Genomic DNA, 20,957 nt, shown 5'->3' with positions numbered 1-20,957 from the left:
CAGAGATCAAATTGCCATTGGATCATTGAAAAAGCAAGAGAGTTTCAGAAAAACATCTACTTCTGCTTTATTGACTATGCCAAAGCCTTTGACTGTGTGGATCACGACAAACTGGAAAATTCTTCAAGAGATGGGAATACCAGATCATCTGACCTGCCTCCTGAGAAATCTGTATGCAGGTCAAGAAGCAACAGTTAGAACTGGACATGGAACAACAGACCGGTTCTAAATTGGGGAAAGAGTACATCAAGGCTATATACTGTCACTGTGCTTATTTAACTTATATGCAGAGTACATCATGTGAAATGCCGGGCTGGATGAAATGCAAGCTGGAATCAAGATTGCCAGGAGAAATATCAATAACCTCAGATACACAGATGATACCACCCTTATGGCAGAAAGCAAAGAAGAACTAAAGAGCCTCTTGATGAAAGTGAAAAAGGAGAGTGAAAAAATTGACTTAAAACTCAACATTCAGAAAACTAAGATCATGGCATCCAGTCCCATCACTTCATGGCAAATAGATGGGGAAACAGTAGAAACAGTGACAGATTGGTTTTTTTTTTGGGCAGCAGGGGCAGGGGGCCTCCAAAAACACTGCAGATGGTGACTGCAGCCATGAAAATAAAACACACTTGCTCCTTGGAAGAAAAGCTATGACCAACCTAGACAGCATATTAAAAACCAGAGACATTACTTTGCCAACAAAGGTCCATCTAGTCAAAGCTATGGTTTTTCCAGTGGTCAAGTATGGATGTGAGAGTTGGACTAGAAAGAAAGCTGAGCGCCGAAGAATTGATGCTTTTGAACTGTGGTGTTGGAGAAAACTCTTGAGAGTCCCTTGGACTGCAAAGAGATCCAACCAGTCCATTCTAAAGGAAATCAGTCCTGAATATTCATTGAGAGGACTGATGCTGAAGCTGAAACTCTAATACTTGGCCACCTGATGTGAAGAACTGACTCATTTGAAAAGGCCCTGATGCTGGGCAAGATTGAAGGTGGGAGGAGAAGGGGACGATAGAGGATGAGATGGTTGGATAGCATCACCGACTCAATGGCCATGAGTTTGAGTAAACTCCGGGAGTTGGTGATGGACAGGGAGGCCTGACGTGCTACGATTCATGGGGTCACAAAGAGTTGGACACGACTGAGCGACTGAACTGAACTGAATATTCCATGTCTTCTTTATCCATTCATTAGTGACAGGCATTGAGGCTGTTTCCTTGTCTTGGTTACTGTAAACAGTGCTAGCATGAACACAGAGGTGCAGGTGATACACAGGGTTTTGAAGCTGCCCTCCCTTGAGTGTGGGTGCCAATAGGAGTGGGGGTTCTAGCCACTTAGCGATTATGGGAATTTGGACAAGTCCCCATAATGGCTAAATGTTTTAATTTGTACAAATAAGGATTGGCTAAATGTTCTAATCTAGTCTCTATCTCCCCAGGGTCCTATCTATTTCTGCATCTCTGTGTTGATTCTGAAGCATTTATCTTATCTTTCATTTGACTTTTTGACAGGCACTACAAACACAGCACTAAGTTCAGAGAGGATTCTTCACTATACCCTTTCCTCAGCCACTCAGTTGTCCCCAGAAGTAACCACTCTTTCCTGCCACCTTCCAGAAAACTCTCTGCGTATACTGGTATACGTATCATTTCATTTCCTTTTTTAACACAAATGGTAGCAAAATTTATATAGTATGCTGTCCCTTGTCTTTTTTTTCATTTAAAATTAGGTTTTGAGGATTATTCTGTCTCTGTCTATGGAGAGTTGCCTCTTCCTCCCATTATTTGGATGTATCACAATCTATTCCGGTTGACAGGGACTTAGGTCCTTCCTTTGTGTTTGGATGTTTGTGTTTCCCGTGGCCACAGTCACGCCAGCACACCTGTCAGCTTGCTCTTGTGCATCATTATCTCCAGAGAGGGGAGAGGGTGAGCGTGCAATGCCAAACCACTCTTGGGGGTCTGCCCTCACATCTATTCCACAACAACACCAGCCCAGTGCCCACACAATGAGGACTGGCAGAAACTACATTGGGGAAGGGCTGGTACCCAGGGCATCTGTGATGGAAAAGTTGAAAACATTGGGGATCAGCCCAAGAGTTTGTGCCAAGAGCATCAAACGTCCTCAAAGGGGGAGCTGAAAACCTGGGGTGGGCCACTTTATCAAGTCCCCAGCCAGGAGTAGCTCACACGGGGGACAGAGGTGGAGTCATGAAAATCAGAGGTGGAAACCAGAGAGGATCCAGAGGTCACAAGAGCAGGGCGGGAGTGGAGCCAAGGAGGGCAGGTCGGGAATTTCTCCAGAGCATGACAGCAGTTCCTCCTGTGAGCAACTCCTAACCCAGTGGGTCACTGTGTGGCCCAGACAGCCCCCTGCACCTTGCCTTTTCTAGGAAACACTAGGTCAGGCCCATAACTGTCAGTGGTGAGTTCCTGTGGGAGCCATCCTACCATCCTGTGCTTCCTGGGTAAAAGCGCGCCATTGTAGAAACTCGGAGGTCCACCGCCACTGTGGACGAACCCACACTCTTTCAGGAAGTGAGTCTGCAGCGAGTCACCTGCATAACGTATAGGGCCAGTTCCCGCGCTGAGCGCCGACTGGATGGATGTCTTCTTGATCGTGGGGCCTGGAAAGAGCCTCTTTCTCCTCCAATTCTACCTTTCCTAAAAGGCCCCAAAGGGGGCCACCAGCGCGGCCCAGCCCACAGTGATCACATGAAGAGTAAAGGCATCCCAGCCGTGAAGATGCTGTGTGTCCCGCAAGGGGCCTCCCTCACACCGGCCCTGGGAGTTCGCTATTCATCCTCCGCCCAGTCAGTGTTCCCATTCTAGACTGATCTGTTCTCTGTTCCCCAGGAGACTCATCTGTCCGGTATAACTTCTTTATTTCATTGCTGTCTTTCTATCTACAAGAGGACATATTTCAGAGAAGGGGGGTGTGGCCTGGGGGTGGGGGCAGAGTGTAAAACTGAAGAAGCTGCAGAAAAAAAGAGAGAGGTTCAAGCCTGAGAAGGGAGAGAGGCAGCCTCCGGCAAAGTGCAGAAGAGGAGAAAGGGGAAGAAAGAACTGGACCTGATGTTGAAACCAGAAGCGCTGTGGGCAGGGCTGCGGGCGTGACCTTGAACCTGGCCAGCGCTGGGGGGTCGGGGGGGCACTCAGGGCGGGTCTGCTAGGACTCTGCTCTCACAGGGACCTCGGTCGTGTTCTCTCCTGTAGCCCCATGCAAAGTCTCCCCAGGGCGATCTTTTCACCATCTCTCTCTCTGCTCACAAAGTGGAGCATTAATAGGAGATGATGGGAATGGCCATTTGAGTAATGAAATTAAGCTGCAATATTCATTTTACTTTTAATCCTAAAATGACCAGATAACCGGACAGTGCACAGAGTCACAAAAGACTGTTGACAGTATCCAAACAAACACAGCTGGGATGTGTGTCTCAGACATCTGGCGAGGACCCTGGGAGGGGTCCTCCTATGTGGGCAAAGCGAGGTGAGCCTGGTAGCTCGGCAACCAAGCAGGCACCTCGTCCCCTTGTTACCGCCCACACCTCGTCCCCAAGTGGAAGTGACTCTGCTTCCTGGTGAAGCAAACTCGCTAACTTCTCTTTTTGAAAGTGGAACAAACGCACAATCAAGCTCTAGTTTTAAAGTTTAAACAAAAGTGTTAAATAGCAACTGAAAGGTTGCCACACTCATATTATAATGTAAAATATAACACTGATCAGAGAATATTATTAAACTCAGAATGTCAGGAAGCATACTGGACCTCAGTCAGACGCCCCATTCTTTCAGTTATGTTGATTCCAACGCAGATGGTTGAAACCATCTTATAATTCAGGCAGTGAAACGAAACACGCATACACACACAGAGCAGGTGTCAGATGTTCAAATGTCGTCCTGCTCGGTGGAGAAACTTGATTTAGGATTTCGGGATGCTCAAGAAACGCAACCCAAGAAGCCTGCCCACTTTCCATTAACCCTGTGCCTCTGTCTACAGAAAAGAGCCAGATTCGTAGGAAGGAAGGATCAAACCAAACTGGGCCATCCTCCAGCTTCTCAGCCTCGGCTGAATATCAGAGTCACCTGGGGACCTTTCCGCCCAGCCCAAGTCAGTACATCCAAATACCTGTGGTATTCGGTCTGAACCCAGGTCTCAGTATGTTTTACAGACTCCAGTGTGCAGCCAAGGTTGAGGACCAGGGCTCCAAACCCTGTCCACTCCTGACCTTCCCCAGTCTACCCTTCTTTCTCTATGTTCCTTCTTGGTGAACTGGAGGAGAATCAAGGTAGGGAGTGGATTCCCAGCTCCCAGCAGCTGCCCACTGTGTCATAAGAACATGATCGTTTAAAAAGCATCACTGAAGCCTTGACCCTCTGAGAGCCTCTGGCCTGGATATATTAGAGAGAGCTGTGACAATCATGCCTTATTATGTGAATAAGAGGCATTAACAAGAGAGATCATGCCAGAGCTTAAAACCTCACCTCAAGCAAAAGTAACTGCCGGACTACCCACCCAGCAGTCCACCTACATTAGTGTGTACCAGAATCACCAGGAGGGCTCACACACACACGGCCAGGCATTGTCCCCAGAGCTTCTGATTTAGCAGGCCTGGGATGGGACCAGGAGCTCTCCCCTCTAATAAAACGCTCATGCTGCTGGTCTGGGGGCCATCCCTTGAGAACCATGGGTTTGAGTGGCCCAGACAACCTCATGGGGGTGCGTTTAACTATCAGTCACACCCATGGTTGCTCATGGTGCTCACTGCGCGCTGACAGCACCTGTGCTGTTTAAGGTCCACTCAAGATCAGTTCCTGAGGACATCTGACGTTGTGGCCTGGGCAACGGTATGTTATTAAAGCTCCCTAGATGAGTCCATTAAGTATTTATGCTGGGTTGAAAATTACTGAGTTAAATCATAATTCAATTAACTTTAGTTTGCTGTTATTCATGAAGACAGTCTTTATTCGCTTCAAAGATGACTGGAGAACCCTACAGAGAAAGACGTCTTTGGAAGCAAAATTAATAAGCTATATTCTGGCGTTGAAATTGGAAGGAAAGAATAAAACTGTCACTACTTGCAGATCACATGATACTTTATATAAAAAACCCTCAAGTCTCCAGCTCCAAACTGTTAGAACTAATAAATTAATTCAGCAAAGTTTCAGGATACAAGATGAATATACAGAAAACTGTTGTATTTCTATACACTAATAATGAAATATCAGAAAGTTTTTAAAAATCCTGTTTAAAATTGCATCAGAAAGAATGAAATACCTGGGAATAAACTTAACCAAGGAGGTTAAAGACCTATACACTGAAAACTATAAAACACCAATGAAAGAAATTGAAGATGATACAAAGAAATGGAAAGATGTCCCATACTCTTGGATTGGAAGAATTAATACTATTAAAATGGCCATACTACCCAAAATAATCTACAGGTTTAATGCAATTCCTATCAAAATACCCATGACATTTTTCACAGAACTAGAACAACTAAGCCTACAATTCCTATGGAACCATAAAAGACCCAGAATCATGAAAGAAATCCTGAAGAACAAGAACAAAGTTGGAAGCAAACCCTCCCAGATTTCAGAATACACCACAACATATTTTTATGTCTCCCAAGGCAAAAGAAATAAAAATAAACAAATAGGACCTAATTACTGAAAAGTTTTTGCACAGCAAAGGAAACCACCTACAAAACAAAAAGACAATCTACAGAATGTGCAAAAATATTTGCAAATGATATGACTGACAAGAGATTAATATCCAAAGTATATAAACAGCTCACACAACTCAATATCAAAAAACAAATAACCCAATCAGAAAATGGGCAGTGGACCTAAAGATATTTTTCCAAAGAAGACATACAATGACCAACAGGCACAAGAAAGGATGCTCAATATCACTAATTATTAGGTAAATGCTAATCAAAACCAAAATGAGATACTATCTCACACCTGTCAGTATAGCCATCATCAAAAAGTCTACAAATAACAAATGTTGACGACGGTGTGGAAAAAAGGGAACCCTCCTACACTGTTGGTGGGAACGTACATTGATGCAGTCACTGTGGAAAAAAGTATGAAATTTTCTCAAAAAACTAAAAATAGAACTACCGTGTGATCCAGCAATCCTACTCCTGGGTATATATTCAGAAAATACTAATTTAAAAAGATACACATATCCCAATCTTCCCAGCAGCACTATTTACAACAGCCAAGATATGGAAGCAATCCAAGTGTCCATCAACAGACGAACAGGTGAAGAAGATGTGGTCCATATACACAGCACAGTACTACTCAGCCATAAAAGAATGGAATTCTGCCTTTTGTGGCAACATGGATGGACCAAGAGAATATGATGCTTAGTGAAACAAGTCAGAGAGTACTGTAGGACATCGCTTATACGCGGGATCTAAACAGAAACAGATTTACAGATACAGAAGACAAACTAGTGGTTACAAGTGAGGAGACCGTAGTGGGGAGGGACAAATTAGAGATATGGGGTTAGGAGAGGCAGACTACTTGTATAAACTAGATAAGCAGCAGAGATATATTGTACAACACAGGGAATTATAGCCACTGAAAGTGAAGAAAGGGAAAGTGGCTCAGTCATGTCTGACTCTTTGCGACCCCATGGACTGTAGAGTCCATGGAATTCCCCAGGCCAGAATACTGGAGTGGGTAGCCTTTCCCTTCTCCAGGGGATCTTCCCAAACCAGGGATCAAACCCAGGTTTCCAGCAGCAGGCAGATTCTTTACCAGCTGAGCCACAGGGAAGGTGAAAAATCCTGGAGTGGGTAGCATATCCCTTCTCCAGTGGATCTTCCTGACCCAGGAGTCCAACCGGGGTCTCCTGCATTGCAGGCGGACTCTTTCCCAACTGAGCTATCAGGGAAGCCCACTATCTTGTAATTACTTGGAGTATAATCTATAAAAATACTGAACCATTAAGCTGTACCCCTGAAACTAATATAAATGTAAATCGACTATACCTTAACAATAAAAACACCTGTGCGTGTACTTGTCAAACAGTCTATCTGCTCAGCTCTGGTGTCTTTTTCTTCTAATCAGTTGTTCAGCATCTGTGACATCTGACTGTGATGTGGTCAGGGGCAAAATGGGAATAAAACAGGAACAAACAACATTCCCAGACACCCCAGGCCCCAGCCGGGCTGCGGGGGAGGATGGCTGTGCTGAGGCAGGGGTTACCGATGCCAAGCGGGCGGACCACGTCCTTGATGTCGGGGCTCCAGCATGGACCGGAGGCTGCCCTGGGACACCATCCCCCTGGGAGCACAGTCCCTTCTCTAGTTCACTTAGTTTTGAAATAGTACTGTGAACTGCTGATTATCTGAAGTGACTTCTCTACCTGTTCGTTTACCGTCTGCCCACCATTCTGCCCACATCTCTCCACAGCACAGGGGGCCCCGTCTGCTGGGTGGATGCCGTTCACTACACAGGTGTTTAGGAGAAAGGCCGGATGAGCCGGAGGCAAAGTGCTAGACAGGCATCACGCCTTTTTATCAAGAGTCTGGTATCTTCTTCTTCAATCAACCCCTTTCCAGGAACACACACAGCGTGTTCTTAGTCAGAGAGAGAAAAGGGATCTACAGCGGTTTTCTCAGAAACTTATCTGAATCTTAAAGAAAACACTGGGAAATGAGAGGAACTGAGTGAAAAGACAAGAATCTCTAATAATGAGATTTCATGTTTCTAGCTTTTTGGGTTTTCTTTCTGTTGGCTGGTTTTGGTTTTGGAGTCAGGCGTGTCAGGGTTTCCCACATAAAGTCCGAGTGACTGAACCCTCTCTGGGGAGCAGGACTAGGGGGTGGAGCGACTATTAATTCCTCTGTAAGCTCTGTTCACTACATACTGGACAACTTTTAATAAGTGGAAATATTCACTCAGGATGTTTTTTCTGACATTATACTTGAAGAAGAACAAATAGTTGGTTGAACAGACTCAATGCAAAATCAGCGAAGGTTAGTGGCAGATTGTAAGCACCGAAGTTTGGGTAAAGCAGTGTCTGTACCCTTTCCAGCCATCGGATGACCAAAGGTTACAGCGCCTCACGTCAAAGAAAGAAACACTTTTGCTTATTCTGAGGAGGTCATCTGACGAAGGCCTTCACACAACAGTCTGCTGTGGGAAAGCACCTGTGAAGCTGGCCTGTGTTTTACCCCGTTGCTTTGAGAAGCAACTGCAATCTACACTCAGGTTACAACATCCTATCATACAACTACATATACAACATGCCTGCTCATATGTGGAATCTAATTTTGTATCACAAATGAACTTTTTTTTTATGAAACAGACACAGACAAACATGGTTACCAAAGGGGAAAGTAAGGGTGGGTGAGAGATAAATCAGGAGCTTGGCATAAACATCTGCACACTACTATACATAAGAGAGATAATCAAGGCCCTACTGTATGGCACAGGGAACTCTACTCGATATTCTGTGATAAACTATATGAGAAAAGCGTCTGGCAAAGAATGAGTATACGCATAACTGAATTGCTTAGCTGTACCCCTGAAACCAACACAACACTGTAAATCAACTACGTGAACCAGTGAAGTCGCTCAGTCGTGTCCGACTCTTTGCCATCCCATGGCCTGGAGCCTACCAGGCTCCTTCACCCATGGAATTTTCAGGACAAGAGTACTGGAGTGGGTTGCCATTTCCTTCTCCAGGGGATCTGCCCCACCCAGGGATCGAGCCCAGGTCTCCTGCATTGCAGGCAGACTCTTTACCGTCTGAGCCACAAAATGCAAAAAAGAGAAAAAACAGAAAACATGCCCCACCATAGGGCCCACAGTGCTCAGATGTCTTTTCCATTTTAAACTTTTCACTTGGTGTCTTTTTTTTTAAAGAAAGCTTACTTGTATCTAAGCAGACGTGCCCAGACTTTAAGGCTGTCTCTGGCTTGAAGCGGCTCACCCGGGAAGCTGCATTTGTGACCATCTGAGTACCTTTCATACACTGGAATCTTATCCTGGCCTGTCAGTACCTGGCAGTTTAAAGAAATGTATATATTTATATGACACAGAATATGCTTCTAACATTTAAAATTCCTTCCTATCTTCAGTGGAATGATAGATACAAAAGTACTTTTAAAAAAATATTTTATATTGGAGTCTGGCTGATTTCAATGTCATGTTAGTTTCAGGTGTACGGCAGAGTGGGTCAGTTATCCGTATACATACACCTATTCTTTTTCAGATTTCCTTCCCATATAGATTATTACCGAGCACTGAGCAGACTTCCCTGTGCTCCACAGTAGGTCCTTATGATCTATTTTATATACACTAGTGTGAAAAGTATTTTAAAACTTTTTTAAAAGATTCTTAAGTGATGGGAAAGTATTCAGGTTAGTCATCATTACTATTTTTATTACAACTCTACTTCTCTTTTCTTAGACTTTTATTTATGTATTTTTGGCTGTGCTGGGGCTTTGTTGCACGGGCTTTTCTCTGGTTGCAGAGAGCAGGGGCTACTGTTTCTTGCAGCGCTGCAGCTGTCCACTGCGGTGGCGTCTGTTGTTTTGGAGCATGGGCTCCAGGGCAGGCAGGCTTCAGAAGTTGTGACCCCTGGGCTCTGGAGCACAGGTTCAATAGCTGTGGCACACGGGCTTAGTAGCTCTGTGGTATGTGGGATCTCCCCAGACCAGGGATCGAACCTGTGTCTCCCACAATGGCAAATGGGTTCTTTACACTGAGCCACCAGAGAAACCCCCCTCAGAATTTTTATACTGCTGGTTGAAATTCTGACGTGCTAGCCTCACTCTCTTCTATCCACCTCTTTTCTGCATTTATTAATATATCCCTATGGCTTTTTTCTCACTTTGTTTTTAATGAGACAAATTACCTCAAAATATTCTCTAAAGTTGATCCACCCTTGTATTCCTGATTTCTTCTACCTCATCACCAAGGTTTTTTTGTTGGTTTTAATTTTTTTTTTTAGTGATAATTTCTTGTTATTTGAATGATTGATCTAGGACTCAGTTTAAATATTCTTCTAATATTTGTTAACTGGCTAAATAGTCAATATGTCTCTGGGTTTAGTGATGCACCAAAAGAGGAGCAGTCTTTGCTTGGCAAAAGATCATCTAATCATAAATAGAGTAGATAAAATATGGGACACCTGTTAAATTTTAATATGAGGTAAACAACAAATAATGTTTTATAAATATGTTCCATGTAATATTTATATGTATAGTTACAGTAAATTACATGGGGTATAGTTATACTAAAATTTTTTATTTAAAATTTATACCTATCTGAGTGTTTTATATTATTTGCTAAATCTGGCCATCTTGCGTGCATGCAAGCTAAGTCGCCTCAGTCATGTTCAATTCTATGTGACCCCATGGACTGTAGCCCGCCCGTCCCCTCTGTCCATGGGATTCTCCAGGCAAGAATACTGGAGAAGGTTGCCATGCCCTCCTCCAGGGGATCTTCCCCACCCAGGGGTCAAACCTGAGTCTCTTCTGTCTCCTGCGTTGGCAGCAGGTTCTTCACCACTACTGCCACCTGGGAAGCCTTCTGGCCACCCTGTGTGCTTGTTAAGTTGCCTCAGTCGTGTCCAATTCTGTGCGACCACCTGGACTGTAGCCTGCCCGTCCCCTCTGTCCATGGGATTCTCTAGGCAAGAATCCTGGAGTGGGTTGCCATTCCCTTCTCCAGGGGATCCTGCCAACCCAGGGATTGAATCCAGGTCTCCTGCACTGCAGGTGGATTTTTTTTTACCACTAGGCTCATCATCTTAATCATAGACAAATAAGCATAATTTTTAGAAAAAAATAAACAGATTTTAAATTGATCAACAGTGATGTCAGGGGGAAAAAAAGTCAGCACACCCTACTAATTACTGGGATCCTGTTTCTGAAAACCACAATGGAATGGGGAAATGGGAAATAATTAAGATGGTTTTGATTCATATAAGATAAAGAAATATAGAAAAAATTCAGATTTCAAAAACAAACTAGATTAGTTGCTTTTGTTTTATGAAAAAAAAAAAAAAATACTACCACGCATCAGACCCTGCTCTGATGGATAGCTCTCCTTTCCAACCACCTCTTTAGCTTCTCAGAAAGTCCTTCTGTGCTGTCCTCAGCACCTGAGGCAGACTCTTCGCTCCTTTTTATGTTACATAATTTTTTTTTTCAAGTTTTCAAATCAGCTCTTACTGGCTTGAAATTTCAAGTCTATGAAACTTATATTCTCCATTTTTCTTTCCAAAGTACTTCTGTAACTACTTGGATTTTCTGCAAATTGTCAGGCCACTCAGTGCTTATCTCCTGAACTTCCCTCCATATTCTGAGAGGGAGGTGGACAGAAGGCATTCTCGGAAGTACTCACTGATGCAGCCACGTAGCTTTCTCCATAGGAGGAGGAGGAATAGCTGTGGCCTGTTTGATTTGAGGAGCCAGAACTAAACTATTCCCGGACCAAATGATTTGAGAGAGTTAACATTTTAGAATAAAATAAAACTGGATTAACAAAAAAATCACATTCCTCCAGTTTTCACCACGTTGTATTACTGAAATGATTATAACTTTGTCAGAAACACGAGTATGTCTTGGGTGACAGAATAAATTTCACGTCATTCACTTCTTTAGTCTGTCAGCAGTGTCCCTGTTACATACCAGGCCCTATCTGGGACATAAAGGCGAATGAGACCACTTCCCTGGGAAGTGGTGGGTAAGTAGGGACAATGGCATCCAAACCAATACTCACATGACAGTTTCATCAAAGCTGTAACAGGTTTGGGTACAGAGTGTCATGAGGACTCGGGAGGGGAGGACACTCATTGCATCAGGGGTGGGGGATTCAGAAGATCTTCACAGAGGAAGTGATCACTGAATTGAACCTCAGGATTCATCCAGCAATGATGGCAGCAAGGGCATCGCAGCTGAAGCACAGCTAAGGAAAGACTCAGGGCCCAACAGAGCTTGGCACATTCAAGTACATGTATCACAGGATGTGTGGTGGGAAGGGTCTAGCAGGAAAGGAGCTCAGCACAGCTTATAAAGGGCCTTGTGATGATGCCAGGGAGATTGGAGTCTATCCAAAGGAAATGAAAAACCACTGAAGGGGTAAGTACAAGAGAAAAATCATCACATTTTTGTTAGAGAACCATCACTCTGGCGGTTATATGAAGTGGAGTTGGAGAGGAGACAAAGCCACGAAGACTAGTTAAGAAGTTGATGAAGTACCCTAGGTGAGAGCTAAGAAGGGCCTAAACCAGCAGGGAGCAGAGAAAGAGTTCTGTTTTGGCCAGGCCGAGCCCAAGGCCCCTGGGACATCCCCAGGGAGGACAGATGATGAAAGTGCAGGACCAGGGCTGGGCCTTCAGACCTAACTAGAAGTGATACGGGGCAAATCATAAGCCAAGGACTGAGATGGAAGCCACAGAATTGGAAGACATGGTCCTGAAATGATGGAAGGAGTGAGACGAGAAAAGAAAAACATGAAAGGAACAGGTGGAAGAGAAAGATCACAACCCCAAACCTGAAAGGAACAACCAGACTCATAGGAGACCAAGAAGAAAATGACCTCATAAGACCCAAGGAAGAGGAGGGTTTCAATAATTGATTAATTATGTTAAGGGCTACAGAGAGAAACAGAAGATAAAGACAGAAATGGGCCCTTTGGGTTCAGCTATCAGGAGGCACTGCTGACTCGGGTAGAGCAATCTGAGTGTTGTGCTTGACACGGCAGCCAGATCACAGGGGGCTGAAAGATGAATGAAGAGGGAGAAAATGAAGATGTGCTGGCTATCTTTCAAAGAGATTGGAAGCCATGGAAAGGAAAGAGGGCGGACAGCCAGCAGGGACCCAGGAGAACTGGAAAAGAACTCACTTTTCCTTATGAACATTAACCTACCAAAGAGAGTAGAAATGAATATAACAAATAACAGGGGACCCACCCCAATTCTCTTCTATTTCCCCATAATGACTAGAACAGGGGTTGGCAAACTTTTTATTAGTGGGCCAGAGAGTAAAGATTTTAGACCTGGTGGGTCAAGAGGCCAAATAGAGGCTATTATCTGTTTTTATATAACCATTAAAAATATGAAAACCAGCCTTAGCTCGAGGGTTGGGAAAAAACAGGAAGATGGCTGAACTGGGGCCTTGAGGCCTGGTTTGCTGACCCCAGACCACCATGTTTTGTCTGAAAGAAACACAACATTGTAGATATAGTTGAAGCCCTCCTTTCCCTGATCTCATTCAAATTAACTGCTCTCCTCAAGTCAGCACGTATCAATCCCACACTTTTCAAATATGCCTGTGTCCCTAAGCCACAGAAGCAGAATTTGGAGTGTTTTTAAAACTTTAAATAAATATAATTATTCTGTGCATAATAATCTGCAACTTTTTTTTTTTTTTGGTCCACAGTACATTTGAAACTGATTTATCTTTATACATTTGGCTATAGTTCATTAAATTTACCTGCTCTATGATATCTCATTCTATATCAAGTTCTTTATATTTTTCTTTTGTTAATAGATATTGAGATTGTTTCTATTTTTTCCATTTTTACCAACAATGCTACACTCCACATTCTTAGCCATACTTCTTTGCTATGCATGTGTGAGTGGTCTGGGGTAAATGCCTAGTAGTGGATTATTGAAGCTGTAAGGGTATGAACATCTTCAGTTGGCTAAATGTTTCCAAATTGTTCTCTGGAATGGTTGTATAGCAACATTTCCTTTTCCAATAATCTCACATAGTAAGTAACCTGAAAAATTCTCCCAATATGCAACACCTAGAGATACAAATGCAATATAGTAAGTCCCCTACATATGAACAAGAGCATTCTGAGAGCACATTGATAACTCCTATTTGTTCTCAAGTCCAACAAAGTTAGCTGAGGTACCCAACTAACATGAACAGCTATATAGTACTTACTGTAATAAGTTTATAATATTTTCTCACACAAATAATACATAAAAAACAAACATAAAATAAAGAAAATGGTTTTAATCTCACAGTACAGTACAAAAGCTGGCACACATGAGCTAGCATCAAGTGAACAGGCAAGAAGAGTTACTGACTTGAGGAGGGAGAGGAGGTGGAAGATGGTGGAGCTGAAGGGCTGTCAGCAACAGGAGACGGAGAGCAAGCTGCAATTTCACTCACGCCTGACGACGACCGAACACAAGTTTGCACCTTTGAAAGTTCGCAACTTGAAGGTGTGTACGTAGGGGACTGACTATATAAGGAGCTTCTTGAATGTATAAAGAAATCACAAAAAAGGAAGGCAATCCCCAGGGCCCAGAAAACAGAGAGAAAGCAAAACAACAGCTGGTAGAGGAAATATAAATTCACAGCCATCCCTACCTACCTACAGGGACTTCCCAGAACCCCACAGGGATATCAGAGGCTCTGTAGTGCTTTCAGGGGTCCCAGTCCACCCACTGGGTCAAAAGTTAAAGCTAAAACACCAGGTCATGGTTGTAAAAAAATAAAGGAAAAAAGAAAAGCAGCTTCAATGATTCTGGCAAAGGTCAAAGTCAGGAGTGCTTCCCCTAGTCTGACCTCACCATCATCCTGACACTGTGGACCCCTGGCCCAAGGCCCGACTGTGAATTTGGCTCTGTCTGCTTCATGCTCCTTGGCAGTCTCTTTGGTCACAGGCTTCTGGTTACCAGCTTGCCCCTTTAATGAGGTTTTGGCACCTCACACAGCTCTTGGAAATCGACCCCTGGGGCCAGCTCCCTCCACACCCCAGGGCTGGGGTTTAAGCCTAAGGTCCAAGCCCCCACTCTCCTCAAGCCCCATGCACACCCCGTCTGAGTTTCTTCCAAACCCTATTTTGAGGTGACAGGACTGTGACTGTACTGGGAAAGTATTTATAGTAGCTTGATGATGGGATCAGAAAATTTGAAGTCCTGTTAAATCGGGTGGGCCCAGCTCTGGGTGCTAGGTTTTGCCCTCAGTGCCCCCAAGATTTCCATCATGATGGGAGTTGACAGATACAACAAGATTAGAGCTACATAAACTTCAGATAAGAATTATCAAATAGTCAATAATATGTTTAAAAGACATAGAAGAAGGAATAAAAAACATAAAGAAAAATAAAATCAAGACTATACATATACACACATATATATTTATGAACATTCTATATTCTCGAATTTTCTTGAAATGAAAAGCTTCAGCAGCAGGGACAAGGGAGGACGGCATTAATCTGCCCTCCCACGGGTGGTGCAGGGGTCCTGCTTCTCCACCTTTGCCAACAGTGGAGGGTGGTGCAAACCATACCCAGGTGGGCAGATCGCAGGCTGCACTGCTGCCTTACAGCACTGAGCCCAGCCCAGCCAAGGTCTTGCCCTCTCTGGTCTCCTGGGTTTAGACACAGAAGGACTTTAAGCCTTAATAAATCTCTCTCCGCTTGCTTTTCCTCTTTTTGCCCCCGAGGCTGGTTGACTCCTGGGGGTCAGATCTCAGCAGGGTTCTCCCACGGTAACTTGCTGGCCGAGGGCTGTGCATCCACTCCCTGCTTCCCACATCCTGCAGCCTTACCCGGTGACTTCAGCATTCTGTTTTTCCTGCTTCTGGTCTTAACTGTACTAACTTCAGATGCTCCGCTGCTCACTCTGTACCTTTCGGCCCCTCCCTTCCTCTCCACAGGCCAAAGTTCAACCCAGCTCCTCTGTCCCTTTTCCTGTGAGCCCGTCTCCAGTCCAACCAAGCACACACAGCCACAAGTGAGACAGCCTGAGAGCCCAGCCAACAGTTGCTGAGGCACCTACACAGTCAGGAAGGCACCAGAGACAGACTTCTCCAAACCTGAAACTTATGCACAGAGCCTGGCAGAGCCTGAAAACCCAGAGGCTATATGGTGTATTGTTAGACCACGGACTCCAGAGGCTAAAGCTTATTTAGATGCACTACTTAGCTGTGTGGCCTCGGGCAAGTTGCTCAACCCCTCTGTGCCTCAGTTTTCTCCTCTGAGAAACAGCAGTAATAGTACCCACTATATAACATTTGGTAAAAGAATCAGATGAGCTGGTATGTGTACAGTGTTCAGAACAGCCATATACTTACTGAGCGCTATCTATGTTGGCCATCATCATTATTAGTACTTGAAACTGGGACTGTCCCAGGAAATAGCACATGGCGGTCACAGTCATTGAAATAATAACAGTTTCAGAAAGTTTAGTTTCATTTATGCAATTAGTTCAGTTCAGTTCAGTTCAGTTGCTCAGTCATGTCCGACTCTTTGCGACCCCATGAACCGCAGCACGCCAGGCCTCCCTGTCCATCATCAACTCCCGGAGTCCACCCAAACCCATGTCCATCGAGTCGGTGATACATGAACAGTATGAAAAGGCAAAAAGATAGGACACTGAAAGCTGAACTCCCCAGGTCTGTAGGTGCCCCATATGCTACTGGAGAGAAGTGGAGAGACAACTCCAGAAAGAACGAAGGGATGGCACCAAAGCAAAAAGCGCAACTAGTATTTTCTTCTATTCCTTCTCTTCTTCTCAAGGTTCATCCAATCTTTATATGATCCTTACTCTTCTGAAACAGCCCAGAAAACCTCCCATTCCTCTCCATCAAACCCAGTGTTTAACTCTGGCCATCAAAACATTTATAGCTGCCTTATTCCTGCCTCATGTCTCTCACTTCTTTCTTTCTACAGACCATTCTGCTTTTAGCAGCTAATAAATCCCATGCTTTTGGTATCCAGGAAGTTGCTTTGAACTTTCTGATAGTGTTGAGCTGACACTGGCAGGACACAGGATAAGGAACAAGGTGGCCCTTCCTTCCACAGGCAGAATGTTGCCTTGATTCTGAACTTTCTTAGCATCCTACACTGGCCAAGATCCCTAGGCCCAGAGCTATACTGTAACTGTTCTCATCTGTTTGGTCAAAATCCCAGAAAAGCTATTTTCTCACTTCTCCCCTGGTGACTTCTAAGTGGGTGACTTCACTTGAGATAGTAATCCATTCTGTACCAGGCTCTGTATCTATATAAAGCAAAAGATTAAAAGATGCTGACTCAGCAGTAATGATGCTGGTCTCAGGTAACTGTTGGTATTAGATAATGTCGCCCATTTGATTTGAGATAAACCTGGATTATGCTTGCGAAGGGGAATCAGGCTGTTTGGTAGACTGCATTCTTCTACCAAACACCTCCGTGATATTTTTCGAAGAATTCAAGGAGATATTTAGATACAACTGTGACACCTGGCTTCCCAGGTGGTGCTAGTGGTAAAGAACGTGTCTGAAATGCAGGAAACCCAAGAGATGCAGGTTTGATCCTTGGATCAGGAAGATCACCTGGACAAAACTGAAGCAACTTAGCATGCATGCAGGTGACACTTGGACACCATTAGCTCAAAAGGATACATTGTTGCTTAGTCGCTAAGTTGTGCCCAATTCTCTGCAACCCCCTAGACTGTAGCCACCAGGCTCCTCTGTCCATGGAATTCTCCAGGCAAGAATACTGGCATGGGTTGCCATTTCCTTCTCCAGGGTATCCTCCCCACCCAGGAATTGAACCCGGGTCTCCTGCACTGGCAGGCAGAGTCTTTACTGCTGAGCCACAGGGAAGCCCCTCAAAAGGATGTATATCTTACGTAATTTTACAATGCATATTCAGTCCTTAATTAAGAACAGCCTTTCCCGTGGCTAATCTCAAAGTAATAAGTTTTGATTATCCAGCTGCTTGCAAGTGGGCATTTTTGCATTTTCAGGCACTGAGAATGGAGACAGAGCCCAGTGAGTGTGTGGGATGACCCAGACAATCCCGGTGCTCCCCTCAAATGCAGCTTTTCACCTTGTGCTTTCCTGACATCCTAACATCACCTGCCTTCAGAAGCGCATCGGTTTTAGCAATCAGTCTCACACCCACTCTAGGATGATTTCAGTATTTCTCAACAACCACCGAGTTCCTAATTTATGCTGACCCCTTACAAGATTTGAGGAAATCAGAGATGAACAAAAGGGAATCTTCTTTTCCCTGGAGGTGCTCACAGCCTGGAGAGAGGCCTGGATGTGATTCTGGGTGGTTAGCTGGGTGAGCAGAAGTTTAGGTCTATCGGGACAGAACAGGCAGGCTGCCACGGAGGAGCAGAGAGACAGACACCAGTAAGGAGGCAACGCTCAGTCTGAGCCTTTTAAGGCTATACAGGCATCCAACTTGTAGGGAAAAAAAAAGGAACCTGTCATTGCTCGTAGCCAAAGCCACAGAGGCCTGGAACACACGCTCCATTTTGTGTGACAGGGGCTGCAGCGGGGGAGCAGGAGGGACGGAAGAAGATGCTGCGGAAAGGAGGCCGCAGGGAGTGGCCAGGGGCCGTGAGTGAGGAGCCACCTCTGAGAAGGGAAGGGTCACCGGTCACATACAGACCCCGGGGGAGACCTTCCACTGAGTCTCTTCACTCGTCCTCCGGCAGCTCCTCAATTGCAGACACTTTATTCCATCATTTTCAGGTGCTCAAGAAAACTACTCAGCTAAGGTTAAATATCACTCTCAGGAGCCTGTTTGAGGCAAGTGTGGTAGCAGAGAGAGTTAAACGGGGAAGAAGGATAGCTGGGCCCTGCTGCATGGGTGCTGACGGATGCCAGTCAGGGAAAGGAATGTGGTCCAGAGGCTTTGGCAGGGGGCATGTCGATTCCCTCCCTGGCTGGAGAGGAAGGACCCTGGAGTCCCAGTCAGGAAAGCTGACTGGCAGTGGGTCTCACCTTTCTTCTCTCAGTTCCTTCATCTGCACCTCCAACACAGCTATCTACGCAGTACAGTTTGAGCATCATCTCTAAGCTCCCTTCCTGCTCCAAATGGGGAAGGGTGTGGCTCAGACAGTAAAGAATCTGCCTGCAATGCAGGAGACCTGGGTTTGATCCCTGGATTGGGAAGATCCCCCAGAGAAGGGCGTGGCAACCCACTTCAGTATTCTTGCCTGGAGAATTCCCATGGACAGAGGAGCCTGGTGGGCTAAGTCCGTGGGCTCACAAAGAGTTGGACACAACTGAGCGACTAAGCACACAGCACATCTGCTCCAAAACTTAGTGCATTAAAAAACACAGTGTCCCCCAAACTCATGTTGAACATGAACCTCAATTTCAACCAAATATCTCTCCAGTTGGAATGGTCGGCCTTTCCAGTCTCCACCTGGGACCCTGGAGAAACCACGTGGAGAACACCCAGGGAAAGGGAGATTGGTAGGGTGGGGTGGTTGTGTGCTGACTACTAATCTCCAGGAGGTTACTTCTCTGTTAGGTAGTGTCTGATGCCCCTCCCCACATCCTATTTAAAGAACCGCATCTTGAGAACCTTCGGTGTGGGTTCAATACTGTTCTACAATAGCAGGAGGAGGTGTCCGCTGACAGGAACCACGGCTCCTAGTTTATTTACCCAAGAGCGAATCCACACAAGGGTAAGAAGTAATGGAGAGAGACTGTGCTGGTTGTAGCAACTGTCAATTGCGGCTCTTAGCTCAACCTTATGAGATTTAATACTTTGTCTTTTCTGATACCTTTGATTCACTACAACCACATAACTTTTTAGAAACAAAGCTTCATTAGTCACAATCAACGCAAAGAAAATCTCTCCCTAAGTAACAAGATCAAAGGAAAGCTGATGAAAGACCTTACAAGTTGGAATGGATGCCTGGGGATTCCTCAGACAATTTCCTGCTTACTCTTTTTTTTTTTTTTTAACTTATGGTGTTTCTTTAGTCTACTTTCCAGTCCTAAATTTCCATAGCCCAGTGTTTCCAGGACTTTTTGGAACCAGCAGACTTCTCAGCCCACATTACTAAAAGTTAGTTCATGATTTCTCTGTTTCAGCTGATTGAAACGGTCTTTTCCAGGAACTGCCAGAGAGTTGATCATTTTCTTAATATGCCCATTAAAGCCGGTAAATGACTGGGACCGGTAAATTACATCTTAGAAAACAAAGGCTTCGGGAAGCTTAAATTCAAGGAGCGAATTGCAGCTGGATCAGCCGGCGGCGAAGGAAGCCAGGTCCCTCCTCCCTCCTTCCCCCCACAAAAAGACAGCTAGACTTTTCTCCCCTTTTTCACAGGAAGACTTAGGTTTTTCTAAGTGCTACGCTCCCCGGCAGAGTTCTGTAGCCTCGGGTACCAGACAAGCCTTCCTCATCCCCCTCGCCGGGAGTGGAAAGCCGAGGGGTGCTTACCCTGCGCCGGGCGGGTGGGGAGGGAAGCGAGGACCACGGCGAGGAAAAGGGCGGCGCACGGGGCCTCGGGGGGCGCGCGCCCCGGCATGGTGATGCTGCTGCGCGCAGCTTCAGTCCCGCTGAAACGTGAACATTTCCTGTTTCCTGCTTGTTTGGGTCGGTGCTAACTTGAAGGAGAGGTGTTTGCCTGTTTTTTAGGAAGTGATGTAATTCTGCAGGAGCCTGTCAGACCAGCAAGAATTGCAAAAGAGAAGTTGCTCTTCAAGCACTGATTCAGTTAACACGCCTCTCAAGGCCTTCCCCACCCCGGCCCGCGTGGGCCCCCATCTTTTGACATCGCCCCCGTGGGAGCAGTGTCCAGCGCTCTGATGTCACTCAGGATCTGGGGCTGGGGGCGTGGACCACACGCCTTCTCGGTTTGTGACTTTACTCCATCCCCAGGTCAGCGTCCTGTTCTGCCTAGAGTCTAGAGCAGCGCTCTCCAGCAGAACTTTATGAAATGATGGGAATGTTCTGAATCTGTGTGGTCCAGTACGGTAGCCATTAGCTACATAGGTTGCTAAGCACTCGAAATAGGGCTGGCGAGAACTTAATTGTCAGTTTTTACTTTTATTAATGTAAATTTAAGTAACTCGGTGGCTAGTGGCTACCACATTGGACCCCAGACAGCAGGGACACCTGTGCCATCAGGAACTGTGCCCAGCCAGGAACAGGCCAACCCTTCTCTTGGGTCAGGCACACCCTTCTCCCTGGGTCCTGGGTCCTGCATGCCCCACCCCCCATAGC

The 20,957-nt window shown here is 45.3% G+C and overlaps 1 protein-coding gene across 1 annotated transcript in view; it reads right to left on the bottom strand.

Moving 5' to 3' along the window:
* Positions 1-20,353, bottom strand: part of TMEM154 (transmembrane protein 154) — a 49,124-nt gene extending 28,771 nt beyond the window's left edge. Inside the window, exon 1 of the mRNA XM_043484515.1 lies at positions 20,172-20,353. Within this exon, the coding sequence (XP_043340450.1) occupies positions 20,172-20,259 (88 nt within the window). The 5' untranslated portion in view covers positions 20,260-20,353. The remainder of the gene's footprint in view (positions 1-20,171) is intronic.
* Between the last annotated feature and the right edge of the window lie 604 nt (positions 20,354-20,957).

Source organism: Cervus canadensis, chromosome 1 (genome assembly GCF_019320065.1).
Source record: "Cervus canadensis isolate Bull #8, Minnesota chromosome 1, ASM1932006v1, whole genome shotgun sequence".
Taxonomy (NCBI): Eukaryota; Metazoa; Chordata; class Mammalia; order Artiodactyla; family Cervidae; genus Cervus; species Cervus canadensis.
The sequence above is the reverse complement of the archived record's forward strand: the minus strand, read 5'-3'. Positions and strand labels throughout refer to the sequence as shown.